The sequence below is a fragment of the Coregonus clupeaformis genome, chromosome 6 (genome assembly GCF_020615455.1).
Source record: "Coregonus clupeaformis isolate EN_2021a chromosome 6, ASM2061545v1, whole genome shotgun sequence".
Taxonomy (NCBI): Eukaryota; Metazoa; Chordata; class Actinopteri; order Salmoniformes; family Salmonidae; genus Coregonus; species Coregonus clupeaformis.
Genome location: NC_059197.1, coordinates 3,704,263 through 3,722,682, shown reverse-complemented (window position 1 = coordinate 3,722,682; position 18,420 = coordinate 3,704,263). Strand labels below are relative to the sequence as shown.

General features: G+C 42.2%; 1 protein-coding gene across 7 annotated transcripts in view; it reads right to left on the bottom strand.

Annotated features, from left to right (window-relative positions):
* Positions 1-261: 261 nt before the first annotated feature.
* The window catches only part of LOC121567325 (lysophospholipase D GDPD1), a 23,322-nt gene continuing 5,163 nt past the window's right edge, over positions 262-18,420 (bottom strand). For 3 of the 7 annotated variants that reach the window (XM_041877279.2, XM_041877275.2, XM_041877277.2), the window contains exons 2-11: positions 16,213-16,370; positions 15,955-15,997; positions 12,596-12,731; positions 11,975-12,020; positions 11,770-11,891; positions 11,548-11,637; positions 11,183-11,316; positions 1,528-1,593; positions 1,277-1,328; positions 262-1,191 (exon numbers count right to left, since the gene is read on the bottom strand). In XM_041877279.2, the coding sequence (XP_041733213.1) occupies positions 1,039-1,191; positions 1,277-1,328; positions 1,528-1,593; positions 11,183-11,316; positions 11,548-11,637; positions 11,770-11,891; positions 11,975-12,020; positions 12,596-12,731; positions 15,955-15,997; positions 16,213-16,348 (978 nt within the window). In that variant the 5' untranslated portion in view covers positions 16,349-16,370 and the 3' untranslated portion in view covers positions 262-1,038. Of the gene's footprint in view, positions 1,192-1,276; positions 1,329-1,527; positions 1,594-2,932; positions 3,028-11,182; positions 11,317-11,547; positions 11,638-11,769; positions 11,892-11,974; positions 12,021-12,595; positions 12,732-15,954; positions 15,998-16,212; positions 16,371-16,691; positions 17,071-17,820; positions 17,844-17,951; positions 18,144-18,420 lie in introns of those variants that run through there. The other 4 variants (XM_041877274.2, XM_041877278.2, XM_041877273.2 and 1 more) reach the window with 4 other exon arrangements.

The following is an 18,420-nucleotide window of genomic DNA, read 5'->3' as shown; positions in this document are numbered from 1 at the left end:
AAAGACTGTGGTCTATCTTGGTTTAGTTATTCAAATCTTTGGTATAGCTGTGCAGATCCGCCAACCAAGCGCAACACTGCGTTCACTTTCGAAACCAAACATTATGATAAAAAAACATGTATATAAAACAGCCTTTTGTCACTGTTCCCTAGCAATCATGTGTTTCCATCAAATAGACTTGTTGCGGATCCCCGCTTCTCCTTCCCAACTACGGGCATTTGCCTGAAACAACCAAAAGGATGGACAACGTTAATTGGCAGGTGGAATTACGTCCAATGAGGTTGCAAGTTTAAAGAGGGAGGCGGGATCGGGTCACAACCAAACATCAAATACATTTCATATTTCAATACCATTTTACAATCAATACTTTTTTTTTTAAACAATCTAAATTGCAAAAAATAAACACTTTAAATTCTATTGATTCTGCAGGTGAAAAATAATAATTAAAAACAGGTCTCAGTCACTTTACTTTGCTATTACACAAATGTAAGACTAATTGTAGTGCCAGTCTATTTATGCTATCATGCCAACTCCTTTTCACTCATTGTCATGCCATGTTTGGCTTGACAATGGGCAATGGTGTTGGCATGACAGCACAAACAGACTGGCACTGAATGAAGTCTTGAATTTGACAGATGCGTGCATTATCTGTCAAACAGCAAAACACAATAACATACTGAATATTGAACCACTTCTTGATCAAATATCCCTCTCCTACGATTAACATATTAACTGGCCATGTTACATTAATCAAACTTTTTTTTTTTAACTACTGTAAAAGTAGATACATTAACAAGTTTTATTGCCCAGTTGAAGTGCAGGACAAAGGCCAAATAATCTTAGCTGCCTGTGCTGGTGTTCAAACAGTTCTGTATCTACATGGACACAACAAGGGGAATCTTGGGTGATCATCCTCTGTGCGTACATCAACACGCCAACGCCTCCCAGAATAGCCAAGGTCTGGAGTCCGATGGGAGTCTGGAGATACTTTGGCAGGTCAGTTGGCTTTAGTGGTGGGAACGTGGCGACTTTGGCACGTCATTCAGTCTTTAGTTTATTTAGGCATTTAGCAGTGCCATTCTTCTCCATGAAGTCCCTCAACTTGGTGGGGTAGTCAGTCATGACACCTGTGGCTCCCAGGTCAAAGGCTCTCTTAAAGTCCTTCTCGTCGTTCAGCACCCACACATAAACCTGGAATTAAACAAGTATGAGCACGAGCAGAGCAAAGTGACTGTGATAAAAGCGATTGATAGCAGTTTTGTCAGAATGGCCTTACTTGTATTCCCCTTGCTGTTAAGTGATTGAACAGAGCTCTTCTCATCAGCAGGCTGCAGGAGAAACAGTCTTTAGACCCTGATTAATGAACCTCATCATTTATAATATTACATATCACCTGTTCTGGACCACAGCTACAGTCAACCACTCACCAGACGTCCAAACGTAATGCTATGCATGCTCCTTCTGAAGTGTGCAATGGAGCAGTTGTTCCAAGTGGAGGGTACAGTCATCTCAGATTATTACACTTACGTATCTGCCAGCCAGGTGATGACATGCTGACTCCTGGTCATCTTATCAGGATCCCTCATAAGATGTCTGTGGAATCACAAAAACACAACACAGGCAATACATAAGGGAAAATGAAGGAATCGAAAGTACACTTTTTTACCCAACTTTAGAATTCAGGTATTTCTACAGGTCAATCCTCTTTAAAGATTAAAGGATAGTGCGAGATTCTGGCGCATAAGCCGTTTTTCTACTTACCAAGAGTCAAATGAACCATTTTTATGTCTCTGCATACAGTATGAAGGAAGTTCAAGGTAGTTTTGCGAGCCAACGCTAACTAGCTTTAGCACAATGACTGGAAGTCTACAGGTACACTAGCAGTATCCATGATTTCAACTGACTCTGAGTAAGAAGAAAAATTGACAGAATCTCACAGAATCCCTTTAAAGGGCCCCTCCGGTGAACAAAAATGAAAAAGAAACACGGCTAGCTTATAACAAACCACATAGTGGCCTCAACTCAACCTCTGTTTACGTCCAAATTCAGCTGCTTTAAATGGAAAGGCATTTATTATAAATAAATAATAAATAAATAATTGGTCATTTAGCAGACGCTCTTATCCAGAGCGACTTACAGGAGCAATTAGGGTTAAGTGCCTTGCTCAAGGGCACATCGACAGATTTTTCACCTAGTCGGCTCGGGGATTAGAACCAGCGACCTTTCGGTTACTGGCACAACGCTCTTAACCACTAAGCTACCTGCCGTCATCCCTATGATCCCTGCTGTTTGGCTTACTTCCAAATTGGAAAGCATTTACAATCCAGAGAACAAACAGGCATGTTATTTGAATCATTTAATTGTGCCCAGAGATCAACTTTCAAACGGCAACATATTATTCCAGATAAGACCTCCTGAGTGGCGCAGTGGTCTAAGGCACTGCATTGCAGTGCTAACTGTGCCACTAGAGATCCTGGTTCGAATCCAGGCTCTGTCGCAGCCGGCCGCGACCGGGAGACTCATAAATAAGAGAGGGTGGAGAGCCAGTGGATAGAGAGAACGTGAGGGGAGGTAGGACTCCACTTATCTTACAATAAGATACTTGACTAAATGTTACTGGGTAGAATCATTGAATACATTTATGATTATTATAAAATACTCAGCTTAATATAATAGTTTGGTTAAAACGTTTGCATGCTTTGCAAGAACAACAATTTCCCTAATAATCCTGTTTACACAGACATCTGACAAATCAAGTTGCCTGATGGGACTTGATGGAAAAAATGCAGAAAGTCAGCAATCAAAAGAAACGTTCTTAAAACAGCGACCATATCATTTTTGGGAAAGCCTATTTGATTCTGAGTTCGGACATATAAAGTTGGTATGTGTAAACTATTTCTAAAATGCATACTTTCAGATTTTTAGAACTCACTTCACTCGAGCCAAAGAGGGAGGCCCTGCTGCTCGTGATAGCACATGTGCAGAACAAATACACCGCAGGAACTCCGATTAAGGTGTTTACATGTCCTAATAATTCGAAAGAGAGGGGGGGGAAAAACAGGTGTTTTAAATCGGTTTATGGTAGGTATGCAAATGTCTATTTTGCTGCTGACTAACCGACCCTCATTAACCGGTTAACAAATGGTTACATTTGTTCCAAACAGTGAAATAACATGACCAACAGAAAATACTACGCATGCATACACGGAACAGAAATATTTAATTAAGAGCTTAATTGAAACATACAACAATAGCAAGCATATCGTCTCACAGCCAAAAGGCTATATTATCAAACATGCAACTCCTGTAATTAAAGCAGCCAATGTAAAACCACATTTTCAATCATTTGCCAAAATGCAATTCGTGGGGAAACATTCGAAAAAAGCGCACCTGATGCGAGCGGTTCCATATATGACAGAGATGAAAATCTGTTAGAACATTTGAAAGAGGGGGAATCTAAAGATGCAACAACTATGATGGGTTGCTAATATGACTAGGATTGTGACTTTGGCTTCTGGACAACAAATGTTGATATGAAAACCTATAGAAGAGGAGAGTAAAGCTAGTTTCAATGGCATATTTTATTAACTTTAATTTATTTAGGGGAACCCAATTGAGACCAGGGAATCCAGGTGTAATTCGTTTTGTAAGGTATTCCATAACTGTGGGGCATTAAAACTAAAAGGCGGATTTATCTAACTTTGTGGAGACAAGCGGGACCTCAAGAGTTAACCAACCCTGCGAACTGGTTTGGTGTCTCATATTTTTATACACTGAACAAAAATATAAACGCAACATGTAAAGTGTTGGTCCCATGTTTCCTGAGCTGAAGGAAGTCTCAAGGTTTTGCTCGCCTGAGGTAGAGTATCTTATGATAAGCTGTAGACCACACTATTTACCAAGAGAGTTTTCATCTATATTTTTCATAGCTGTCTATTTACCACCACAAACCAATGCTGGCATTAAGATTGCACTGAATGAGTTGTACAAGGCCATAAATCAACAGGAAAACGCTCATCCAGATGCAGCGCTCCTAGTGGCCGGGGACTTTAATGCAGGGAAACTTAAATCCGTTCTACCTAATTTCTACCAGCATGTTAAATGTGCAACCAGAGGAAAAAAGCTCTAGACCACCTTTACTCCACACACAGAGACGCATACAAAGCTCTCCCTCGCCCTCCATTTGGCAAATCTGACCATAACTCTATCCTCCTGATTCCTGCTTATAAGCAAAAACTAAAGCAGGAAGCACCAGTGACTTCGGTTAATAAAAAAGTGGTCAGATGACGCAGATGCTAAGCTACAGGACTGTTTTGCTAGCACAGACTGGAACATGTTCCGGGATTCTTCAGACAGCATTGATGAGTACACCACATCAGTCACTGGCTTCATCAATAAGTGCATCGATGATGTCGTCCCCACAGTGACCGTACGTACATACCCAACCAGAAGCCATGGATTACAGGAAACATCCGCACTGAGCTAAAGGGTAGAGCTGCCGCTTTCAAGGAACGGGACTCTAACCCGGACGCTTATAAGAAATCCCGCTATGACCTCCGACGAACCATCAAACAGGCAAAGAGTCAATACAGGACTAAGATTGAATCGTACTACACTGGCTCTGACGCTCGTCGGATGTGGCAGGGCTTGAAAACTATTACAGACTTCAAAGGGAAGCACAGCCGTGAGCTGCCCAGTGACACAAGCCTACCAGACGAGCTAAACCACTTCTATGCTCGCTTCGAGGCAAGCAACACTGAAGCATGCATGAGAGCACCAGCTGTTCCGGATGACTGTGATCACGCTCTCCGTAGCCGATGTGAGTAAGACTTTTAAGCAGGTCAACATTCACAAGGCCCAGGGCCAGACGGATTACCAGGACGTGTACTCCGAGCATGTGCTGACCAACTGGCAAGTGTCTTCACTGACATTTTCAACATGTCCCTGACTGAGTCTGTAATACCAACATGTTTCAAGCAGACCACCATAGTCCCCGTGCCCAAGGACTCTAAGATAACCTGCCTAAATGACTACCGACCCGTAGCACTGACGTCTGTAGCCATGAAGTGCTTTGAAAGGCTGGTCATGGCTCACATCAACAGCATTATCCCAGAAACCCTAGACCCACTCCAATTTGCATACCGCCCCAACAGATCCACAGATGATGCAATCTCTATTGCACTCCACACTGCCCTTTCCCACCTGGACAAGAGGAACACCTACGTGAGAATGCTATTCATTGACTACAGCTCAGCATTCAACACCATAGTGCCCTCTAAGCTCATCACTAAGCTAAGGATCCTGGGACTAAACACCTCCCTCTGCAACTGGATCCTGGACTTCCTGACGGGCCGCCCCCAGGTGGTAAGGGTAGGTAACAACACATCTGCCACACTGATCCTCAACACGGGGGCCCTCAGGGGTGTGTGCTCAGTCCCCTCCTGTACTCTCTGTTCACCCATGACTGCATGGCCAGGCACGACTCCAACACCATCATTAAGTTTGCCGACGACACAACAGTGGTAGGCCTGATCACCCGACAACGATGAGACAGCCTATAGGGAGGAGGTCAGAGACCTGGCCGTGTGGTGCCAGGACAACAACCTCTCCCTCAACGTGACCAAGACAAAGGAGATGATTGTGGACTACAGGAAAAAAAAGAGGACTGAGCACGGCCCCATTCTCATCGACGGGGCTGTAGTGGAACAGGTTGAGAGCTTCAAGTTCCTTGGTGTCCACATCACCAACGAACTATCATGGTCCAAACACACCAAGACAGTCGTGAAGAGGGCACGACAAAGCCTATTCCCCCTCAGGAGACTGAAAAGATTTGGCATGGGTCCTCAGATCCTCAAAAAATTATACAGCTGCACCATCGAGAGCATCCTGACTGGTTGCATCACCGCCTGGTATGGCAACTGCTTGACCTCCGACCGCAAGGCACTACAGAGGGTAGTACGTACGGCCCAGTACATCACTGGGGCCAAGCTTCCTGCCATCCAGGACCTCTATACCAGGCGGTGTCAGAGGAAGGCCCTCAAAATTGTCAAAGACTCCAGCCACCCTAGTCATAGACTGTTCTCTGCTACCGCACGGCAAGCGGTACCGGAGTGCCAAGTCTAGGTCCAAAAGACTTCTCAACAGCTTCTACCCCCAAGCCATAAGACTCCTGAACAGCTAGCTAATCATGGCTACCTGGACTATTTGCACTGCCCCCCCACCCCATCCTTTTTACGCTGCTGCTACTCTGTTAATTATTTATGCATAGTCACTTTAACTCTACCCACATGTACATATTACCTCAACTAGCCGGTGCCCCCGCACATTGACTCTGCAACGGTACCCCCCTGTATATATAGCCTCCCTACTGTTACTTTATTTTACTTCTGCTCTTTTTTTTCTCAACACTTTTTTTGTTGTTATTTTTACTTTTTTTGTAAAAAATAAATGCACTGTTGGTTAAGGGCTGTAAGTAAGCATTTCACTGTAATGTCTGCACCTGTTGTATTCGGCGCATGTGACCAATAAAATTTGATTTGATTTGATTTGAAACAAAAGATCCCAAATATTTTCTATATGCACAAAAGGCTTATTTCTCTCAAACTTAGTGAAAAATGTGTTTACATCCCTGTTAGTGAGCATTTCTCCTTTGACAAGATAATCCATCCACCTGACAGGTGTGGCATATCAAGAAACTGATTAAACAGCAAGATCATTACACAGGTGCACCTTGTGCTGGGGACAATAAAAGGTCACTCTAAAATGTGCAGTTTTGTCACACAACACAATGCCACAGATGTCTCAAGTTGAGGGGGAGCGTACAATTGGCATGCTGACTGCAGGAATGTCCACCAGAGCTGTTGCCAGAGAATTGAATGTTCATTTCTCTACCATAAGCCGCCTCCAACATCGTTTTCGATAATTTGGCAGTATGTACAACCGCCTCACAACCGCAGACCACGTGTATGGTGTTGTGTGGGCGAGCGGTTTGCTGATATCAACGTTGTGGCCAGAGTGCCCCATGGTGGCGGTGGGGTTATGATATGCGCAGGCATAAGCTACGGACAACGAACACAACTGCATTTTATCGATGGCAATCTGAATGCACAGAGATACCGTGACGAGATCCTGAGGCCCATGTTGTGCCATTAATCCGCTGCCATCACCTCGTTTCAGCATGATAATGCACAGCCCCATATCGCAAGGATCTATCCTGGAAGCTGAAAATGTCCCAGTTCTTCCATGGCCTGCATACACACCAGACATGTCATCTATTGAGTATGGTTTTCTAATCCACGCCAATACTTTTTTTTAAAGGTATCTGTGACCAACAGATGCATACAGTGGGGGAAAAAAGTATTTAGTCAGCCACCAATTGTGCAAGTTCTCCCACTTAAAAAGATGAGACGCCTGTAATTTTCATCATAGGTACACGTCAACTATGACAGACAAATTGAGAAAAAAAATCCAGAAAATCACATTGTAGGATTTTTTATGAATTTATTTGCGAATTATGGTGGAAAATAAGTATTTGGTCACCTACAAACAAGCAAGATTTCTGGCTCTCACAGACCTGTAACAACTTCTTTAAGAGGCTCCTCTGTCCTCCACTCGTTACCTGTATTAATGGCACCGGTTTGAACTTGTTATCAGTATAAAAGACACCTGTCCACAACCTCAAACAGTCACACTCCAAACTCCACTATGGCCAAGACCAAAGAGCTGTCAAAGGACACCAGAAACAAAATTGTAGACCTGCACCAGGCTGGAAGACTGAATCTGCAATAGGTAAGCAGCTTGGTTTGAAGAAATCAACTGTGGGAGCAATTATTAGGAAATGGAAGACATACAAGACCACTGATAATCTCCCTCGATCTGGGGCTCCACGCAAGATCTCACCCCGTGGGGTCAAAATGATCACAAGAACGGTGAGCGAAAATCCCAGAACCACACGGGGGGACCTAGTGAATGACCTGCAGAGAGCTGGGACCAAAGTAACAAAGCCTACCATCAGTAACACACTACGCCGCCAGGGACTCAAATCCTGCAGTGCCAGACGTGTCCCCCTGCTTAAGCCAGTACATGTCCAGGCCCGTCTGAAGTTTGCTAGAGTGCATTTGGATGATCCAGAAGAGGATTGGGAGAATGCCATATGGTCAGATGAAACCAAAATATAACTTTTTGGTAAAAACTCAACTCGTCGTGTTTGGAGGACAAAGAATGTTGAGTTGCATCCAAAGAACACCATACCTACTGTGAAGCATGGGGATGGAAACATCATGCTTTGGGGCTGTTTTTCTGCAAAGGGACCAGGACGACTGATCCGTGTAAAGGAAAGAATGAATGGGGCCATGTATCGTGAGATTTTGAGTGAAAACCTCCTTCCATCAGCAAGGGCATTGAAGATGAAACGTGGCTGGGTCTTTCAGCATGACAATGATCCCAAACACACCGCCCGGGCAACGAAGGAGTGGCTTCGTAAGAAGCATTTCAAGGTCCTGGAGTGGCCTAGCCAGTCTCCAGATCTCAACCCCATAGAAAATCTTTGGAGGGAGTTGAAAGTCCGTGTTGCCCAGCGACAGCCCCAAAACATCACTGCTCTAGAGGAGATCTGCATGGAGGAATGGGCCAAAATACCAGCAACAGTGTGTGAAAACCTTGTGAAGACTTACAGAAAACGTTTGACCCGTGTCATTGCCAACAAAGGGTATATAACAAAGTATTGAGAAACTTTTGTTATTGACCAAATACTTATTTTCCACCATAATTTGCAAATAAATTCATTACAAATCCTACAATGTGATTTTCTGGATTTTGTTTTCTCATTTTGTCTGTCATAGTTGACGTGTACCAATGATGAAAATTACAGGCCTCTCTCATCTTTTTAAGTGGGAGAACTTGCACAATAGGTGGCTGACTAAATACTTTTTTCCCCCACTGTATCTGTAATCCCAGACGTGAAAACCATAGATTAGAGCCTAATGAATGTATTTGAATTGACTGATTTCCTTATATGAACTGTAACTCAGTAAAATCTTTGAAATTGTTGCATGTTGTGTTTATATTTCTGTTCAGTATATTTCAACAGGGAAGTGAGGTAGGTTGGAAGCTTGTGGAGCAGAGCTTTGCAAACAAAAAGGGAGTATTGAAGTGATCTAGAGGACTTTAGTGAGGTCCAGCCGACCTTCTGATACAGGATGCAGTGATGAGTATTAAAACTGTCACCTGTAATAAAGCAAAGGGCGCTATGGTAGAGGGCATCCAAAGGTTTAAAAGTAGTGGCTGCTGCATTCTGGTAAATGGTGTCACCATAGTCAAGAATTGGCAGGAAAGTTGACTGTACAATCTGCTTCCTGCTGTTCATGGAGGCAATATCTACATAGGTGTACAGAGGCCCATTATCAGCAACCATCAGTCCTGTGTTCCAATGGCACGTTGTGTTTGATAATCCACATTTTTCATTTTAAAAGGCTAATTGATCATTAGAAAACCCTTTTGCAATTATGTTAGCACAGCTGAAAACTGTTTTGCTGATTAAAGAAGCAATACAACTGGCCTTCTTGAGACTAGTTGAGTATCTGGAGCATCAGCAATTGTGGGTTCGATTACAGAATCAAAATGGCCAGAAACAAAGAACTTTCTTCTGAAACTCGTCAGTCTATTTTTGTTCTGAGAAATGAAGGCTATTCTATGCGAGAAATTGCCAAGAAACTGAAGATCTCGTACAACGCTGTGTACTACTGACTTCACAGAACAGCGCAAACTGGCTCTAACCAGAATAGAAAGAGGAGTGGGAGGCCCTGGTGCACAACTGAGCAAGAGGACAAATACATTGGAGTGTCTAGTTTGAGAAACAGGCGCCTCCACAGGTCCTCAACTGGCAGCTTCATTAAAAGACACCCGCAAAACACTAGTCTCAACGTCAACAGTGAAGAGGCGACTCCGGGATGCTGACCTTCTATGCAGAGTTGCAAAGAAAAAACATATCTCAGACTGCCCATCTTAATCTTTTGTATTTATTGCTTTTCTTTCGAAAACAAGGACATTTCTAAGTGACCCCAAACTTTTGAACGGTAGTGTGTATATATATGTCACCACCTGGCAATCTGAGCTGGAGGCAGTATGCATTTTCAAAACATATACTTTGTTTGAAACATATAATTGTTTGAAACCTGGACGTTTTACTTCATATTATGAGGCATGTCTTACCTTGCTTCAAAGTAGCCTAGCCAAAATCCGATTTTGCATACTGCCTCCAGCTCAGATTGCAAGGTGGTGACACGCTGATAGCCTGCCTACCGTACTGCCTATATGGCGAATGGAGGACGCGCTTCAATTAGGAGTTGAGAAATAAAAAATTGTGGCAGTAGAAAGCGCCTCTTTTTAATCGTGGCCATCAAAACTCTGTTTTTAACACACTATTGCATTCAGAATTGTTGCACAATGATTGGGTTTATAAGAACACGTTTCACTACAGCAACAAATCGGTGGGAAGAGCTGCAGCTTTCGCTGTCCGACAGGTGATATTCCGCTCTAAGTAGGCTCTGTATGCTGTGCGCATGTGATAAATAAGATACATGACGACTAACAAAAATACACATGTACCAATTTAATTGCACTAAATCATGCAAATTAACCTTTAGACCGATAAGCATGAACAGTCAAATTAATTTTCTGCGGCTAACCGATTAACAGTTAACCATCAACATCCCTAGTTTATGCTTACTTCGATTATATGATCTTACACAGATTAAGATAATCATTGTAAGGTGTTTACATGACTAATGCCAAACTGAGTATTGCCATAATCATCTTAATATCGAATTATTAGTGCATGTAAACATGGTCAATGACATGGATATTTCATATATGACATCAATATTTTCAAAGGCTACCAGATCAGTGTCAATGTCTATTAATGCAGCAACTAGTTTGTCAGTAGACAAATGGCGTCTTGTCTTCCTCCTGCCCATCACTTTCTATAATACTATCTCTGACTTCCATCTCGCCGCTCTTAAATGCCCCTTGCTCCAAAGAAATGGGGAGTCATCTCATTATTAGCTCCGTGGTTTACTCTTTTACCCGTGTCATACAAACACTAGAATCAAGGAGGATAGGTGTAACATTTAAGCTGATGGCCTAAGCTAAGTTAAAAGTGTGTGTGTGTCTGCATGTTGCATACTTAGTGACAATGGAGGGCATGGGGATCTCCAGGAACTGCTCTCTGAGGGGCACAAAGGGCAGGAGGCCGGTGTAGAAGAGCCCCACCAGCATTAGAACCCTGCGCATGCTGAACAGCACTGGGATACGAGGGTTCTACAACACAGTCAGAGAAAAGCAGAAGGTGGTGATGAATACAAGTCCGCAATCCAGCTTTCCTGGTATGACAAAGAACTCAGTCCTCCTATGTGCTAAAAGGTTCTTCCCAAACGGTCATCATAAAAATGGGTACATATCATGTGCACTTCAAGTTTATGTTGATCAAGGTAAATATTATCAAGCATAAACAGAATATATAATTATACAAGGCAATTAGCCTTTGGTTACCTCCTTGTAACACTTCTGCACAATCTGGTTGCTAGAGTTGCCCCAAACAGTGAGGTGTTCTCTGTCATACTTCACAACCAGCTCTGAGACCTGCAGAACAAACAAATTCACAACCCACCACAATGACAACCATTTGATGAGAACACTTATCCCATCACACACTCAAAGCACCCACTTCTTTCCTGAAATGTCTAACCCCAGGGCACACACACACAGACACACCTTCTTGATAAGTGTGTCATTGTTGACCTTGATGTCGATGTTGACAGGGGTCTTCGGGAAGGCCTCGAACACGTCCCTGAGGAGAGGAATGCGTTTGTCCTCCCCTCCCTCACAGACGCATTCTGTTGACACAGACAGGGAAAAAATAAGGACACATCCACACCTGCCAAAGCAGCATGTACCGCATACAAACAGTGATACTCACCTCTCTGGAAAGTCACACCAAGCTTGCACAGGTAAGGAGGCAGATCCTATAGAGAACAAACATAGTACACACATTTTATCATGCATATCCCTTTTAGTGTTGTCACGATACCAGTATCGCGATACTAGGAAGTAAGGAAGTAAAGGAAACAAAACATGAAGCGGACTTCATTACTTGAGGAAAACATTCCTAATGTTGGAAAAAAACAGCCTTATGTAGTCACCCAGAGTCACATTTGTTTATTTTGCAAGCTATAGCTTGCAAAAGTAGGTTTTAAAGGACCATAGAGTTTAGTTTGCTTCGTGTTCTCTTTTTTGCCAAAGAAAATCTGATATCGCACTAATCCCTTTAGATGTATTATTTGGTCAAAAGTCAGATTTAAGCTTTTGACAGGATCTATTCTAATAGGGAGATAAGTACAACAAAAGACTGGGGAGTAAAATTACATGAAAGCCGAGTTCAAGACCAGACCAGGAAAGAGGCGTCTAAAATAGCCAAAGACAGGAAGAAATGGAGGGACCTTGTGGAGTCCTTACCGACCACTTGCTGCAATGAGGCCTAGGTAAAGTACGTAGGCTAAGTTTTATATGACTGTTGAGAAGCCAACCTTGCAATACTCACGGCGTAGGCCACGTCAGAGAGGTGGGCACAGACGCCAGTCGACCTCTCCAGGTTGGCATCATGTAACACGACCACCTGCTCGTCCTTGGTCATGTGACAGTCCAGCTCCAGCATGTCAGTGCCAAGGTCCACTGCACTGGATACATGTAAAGGAGACAATAACACACACACACACACACACACACACTAGTACCACACCAGCAGGAAGTTGAGGATCGCATCAACAAATCTAGACAGGGTACACACACACACATAATGGATGTCATGCTGCTTGCTGAACAGTATATCTTCCTCCCCTACTGGGATTTATCTGTCTCGCAAACACACGACCGCCCTCTTGACAATGTCTTAGCCAACTACACCACCAAAACGCTAGCAAGTCGATGGCACAGGTGTTGGCATTTCAAGCTAAGGAGTGAGGTTAACCAATTCAACTCCGTTAACTACACTTCAAAATGGCTCCTACTAAGTGGTGTGTATTCATGGAGGCCAAGAGAAGCCAGGCTTCCCCCCAATAATTGACCAATATACACTACCAGTCAAAAGTTTGGACACACCCACTCATTCAAGGGTTTTTCTTTATTTTTACATTGTAGAATAATAGTGAAGACATCAAAACTATGAAATAACATATGGAATCATGTAGTAACCAAAAAAAGTGTTAAACAAATCAAAATATATTTTATATTTGAGATTCTTCAAATAGCCACCCTTTGCTTTGATGACAGCTTTGCAGACTCTTGGCTTTCTCTCAACCAGCTTCATGAGGTAGTCACCTGGAATGCATTTGAATTAAAAGGTGTGCATTCTTAAAAGTTAATTTGTGGAATTTCTTTCCTTCTTAATGCGTTTGAGCCAATCAGTTGTGTTGTGACAAGGTCGGGGGGTAAAAGACCAAGTCCATATTATGGCAAGAACAGCTCAAATAAGAAAAGAGAAATGACAGTCCATCATTACTTTAAGACATGAAGGTCAGTCAATACGGAACATTTCAAGAACTTTGAAAGTTTCTTCAAGTGCAGTCGCAAAAACCATCAAGCGCTATGATGAAACTGGCTCTCATGAGGACTGCCACAGGAATGGATGACCCAGAGTTACCTCTGCTGCAGAGGATACATTCATTAGAGTTACCAGCCTCAGAAATTGCAGCCCAAATAAATGCTTCACAGAGTTCAAGTCACAGACACATCTCAACATCAACTGTTCAGAGGGGACTGTGTTATGGTGGAGGAGGTGTTATGGTGTGGGGGTGTTTTGCTGGTGACACTGTCTGTGACATTTATTTAGAATTCAAGGCACACTTAACCAGCATGGCTACCACAGCATTCTGCAGCGATACGCCATCTCATCTGGTTTGGGCTTAGTTGGACTATCATTTGTTTTCTTTGGCTCAAGAAGAAGCACATTAAGGTCCTGGAGTGGCCTAGCCAGTCTCCAGACCTTAATCCCATAGAAAATCTGTGGAGGGAGCTGAAGGTTCGAGTTGCCAAATGTCAGCCTTGAAACCTTAATGACTTGGAGAATATCTGCAAAGAGGAGTGGAACAAAATCCCTCCTGAGATGTGTGCAAACCTGGTGGCCAACTACAAGAAATGTCTGACCTCTGTGATTGCCAACAAGGGTTTTGCCACCAAGTACTAAGTCATGTTTTGCAGAGGGGTCAAATACTTATTTCTCTCATTAAAATGCAAATCAATTTATAAAAATTTTGACATGCGTTTTTTCTGGATTTTTTTGTTATTCTGTCTCTCACTGTTCAAATAAACCTACCATTAAAATGATAGACTGATCATGTCTTTGTCAGTGGGCAAACGTACAAAATCAGCAGGGGATCAAATACTTTTTCCCCTCACTGTATATATATTTTTAAATACATAAAATAATGCATCTTTCGTCTCTCTGTGTTTCATAATTTTCCTTCAATGCGCAAGAGGCTGAATGTATTTCACTGGAGAAAGCATCAAAGCGAGCGAAACAGCGCCCCTCTGTCTCTGTACGTGTAGCCCATCTATCTGATGCTGTCTGGTCAAAGAGTATGACATTGTTGCTGCCCGTTGCTTTGAATGCAAGGGAAGCCAGCGAGCATTTGGCCTTCCTTGATAAAAAAGTGTAAAATAATAGCCAATCAGCATTGAGCTAAACTGAGTGAGCTCAATTGTGAAAGGTCCTGGTGCACCAAAAATAAGTGTCAAGGGAAGCCAGTTCGGATTTGGCTTCACACCAATCACATCACATCAAAAGGAAAACGTCATTGACAGAAAAAACTTGAATTGTTGCATCTCGTTGTGTCATTGTCCTCCAGTGGCTAGCTTGCTAAAATTGGCCCTTTCTTAAATTAGCCATGGATGGAGATAGGAATTTGGACTTGTGGTTTTACTTAATTCAACGTGCTTGCCAATGATTATAAACGGCATTCTGATCTGATAAAAAAATAATATTGTAAAGTGGTTGTCCCACTGGCTATCATAAGGTGAATGCACCAATTTGTAAGTCGCTCTGGATAAGAGCGTCTGCTAAATGACGTAAATGTAAAATGTAAATTATCTAACCATAAATTCATACATTGTGCCCCTGGCCTGAGAGGGTGGAAGTTCAATATGTAGCTAGATGTAGTAGGCTAATGTTAACTAGCTGGCTCAACGTTGCCCATGAAAATAAGTTAGGCTAGCAAGCAAGCATTTTAGCCATGTAGCCTTGGAAAACTAAAACTAAAAGCATGTACTATATGACAGAGTCATAGACCATTTCATCAACATGAAAGAGAGGAGAAAACAATTATTTGAATCCATTTTGAATTCAGGCTGTAACACAACAAAATGTGGAATAAGTCAAAGGGTATGAATATTTTCTGAAGGAACGGTATATATCATGGTGGCAAGGCATATGAAATAACAGGTTATAGAGCAAACAATGCAAGATTGATGTCATGTCAAGGTTGGTGTCATGTCATTATGGCAAAATATGGTCTGTGATCTGTCAGTTACAACATCCACACATAGTACATGATAAAGCACTCCAGCACAACGATGTGACATGATTCATACTTTTGAGTCTAGACTACAATTACACACAATCATCCTCTACTAGTAATAAAACAAACTTGATGATATGAGTAATTTTGGCAAGCTGAATAATCCACTCAGCAGAAGTATATTTTACTCTTAAGGACATCTGGTCCCATCTGCCTACTTCCTTCATAGAGAGAGTGTAGGTTTATCATCAATTAGGTTCCATGATATATCTTCTTATGGCATTGCTTGCTGTTAATCTGGATATTTAGCCTAATCCTCCTGTGTTGGCCTATGTAAAACATGACATGGTGCAGCACGATTCAATGGGAGGATATGGTCTTGACTCACTGCTTGAAAGCTGCCATGGTGTTCTCCAGGTTTTCACCTGCCCCTGCAAATACAGACAGGACAGAGGAGTTGGTAAGAGGCAAGTCAGCAAGATGTCAGTATGAACATGTATGCACTCACTAACTGTAAGTCGCTCTGGATAAGAGCGTCTGCTAAATGACTAAAATGTAAATGTCTTGAGGAACAGCACTGCCTTTTGTACTTTCAGTTTCATGGGTGTGTCATGTATGGATGAAGCAAGATTCCAGCAACACTCACCTCCACGATGGGATATGTGTCTGCTTAGGAATGGCTCTCTCTTCCTCCGATGCAGAAGTGTTGGGCATTTCAATAACAAGGCAGAGGTGATCATGTACCCCGTCACCGTAGACAGCAGGTAGACAGCAGCACACATCTCTGATTCTCCCTTAACTCAACTGGGAAAGGTAACATGCATGATCAAACATAACTACACTAGCAAATACTGATAAGTCACCATGATTCAGCTTTAATACGTGTAAATTTTTTAAAAATGTACACGTTCATACTGCTGCACAGTAGCCCAATATTGGACTAAAGGAGCCTAATGTTAGGCTACTCCTTAGTCCAAGGACCTTACATGTTCTGTTTGGAAGCCAAAACAGCCAAATACTCAATCTAAACGTGAATCGATTCTCAATTGCGGTACAGTTCTAGAAACATAAATCCCTCTACTTTCATATCACACAAAAAATATTTCATAAATGCAAAATACACACTTTTTTAACCGGTTTTAACACAGTTGCAGCCGACAGTATTTTTCAGTGACGACACGTTTGTGGCGTCTGTCTTCTGTTTACACACAGTTGTTCGGAGACGCAGATAGCTAATTAGCAGAGATAGTCCACTCTGTCTTCCGTAAACATGCGCTGTAACATGGAAATATGGCCGTGTGGAAACCCTAACCCTATAAAAGGCGTGTATCAACTTAACCTTTAGTTTTTTGAAAAGTATTTCTCGTCGATATGAAAATAAGGTCCTTATGCTTCCAAAACCGTACCGCAAGCGATGCGTTTATAATGTTCAGACCGAGCGTTGTGGCTCTTAACAAACCTCCCCCTAAAGAAGACGCCTTCGTCCAATAAATGACTCTTATGTGTAATGTAATGGAACCAATGATTTTATATACATCATTGAATAGAACTGAGAGTCATGATCAAGGGCTAGCTGTCCAGTAGCAATGCCAAAGATGCAATAATGATGGCAATTAGCTAGAAATTGAATGACAGATGCCATCCGTGTAGATTGGCTAAAAATAGCTAAAGTTTGTGAATGTGTTTAGCTACAGTAGTGTGAGCCAACAAATTGCATTTTACCTTTAAGTGATAGCCTTAAAGGTAAAATGCAAACCGTATCAATATATCCTCCAAACAACGGCTTTGAGGGCATTATCACTTTTATACAACGGGTTACCAACATATTCAAATAATGATTTACATATTTTAATTAAAAACGTTATTTTTATGAATGTATTCATAATATTTCATCCTTCCACAAGATATAGTCAAGACACAAATCTATGGTTGCTACCTAAACCTGCTGGTACTTCGTTCTATCGGTTCGGTTGTCAGAGACGTGACCCAATCCTTAAGTATTTTTGTTCAGTATCTATGGACGCGACCCAGACGTTCGTTCTAAATGTTCTATTGCCATACTGGTTGGCAACGTTCTTATCCCTTGCTTGCTAGCTAGATAGCTAGCTAGCCAACTATGGCTAACTTACAGTCATGTCAAACAGTGCTGCCAGAATAACAACAAAGTAGCTGCATTTGCATTTGTTTAAGCTGTTTTCTAGTGACATTTATTTGGATACATCCATAACAATGAGCTAATGATGCGCGATTTCACCTGGCATAGAAAATGTGCTCACTCGTCAGGACACTGTTGTTCAGAGGAGCTAGCCATCAACACAGCTAACACAATCACTTCAAACTGAAGCTGGGAAGACTGCAAACTAGCTGCACTTCGTTCCGTTTTACCTGTTTTCTATTGATATTTCTTTGTATATATCCATAAAAACGATGCCGATTCATGATTTCGACTGGCTGAGAAAAGCTGCCTGCCTGTCTGTCTCATACCGACACATTCATTACTCTGTGACAGTTGGAGATCGAATTTGAATATTGAAACAATGTTGCAAATGTCGGAGACGGACAGCAAAGTTTATACAAATCTCAGCTGTTGAAAACTAAATATTAGTCTAAAGGAAATGTGAGATAATGTCTAGATGCTTTTTATAGTGGAAATCAAAATAAAAAATTGCCTGGCTGGGCTGATGAGACAGTAGATTGCATAGTCAGATGGAACAGAGTAAATAGCCATTTTAAAGTCATAGATTTAGCCAGTGGTAATTTGTGGATTATAAACTGGGTTGTTCGAGCCCTGAATGCTGATTGGCTGACAGCCGTGGTATATCAGACCATATACCACTGGTTTGACAAAACATTT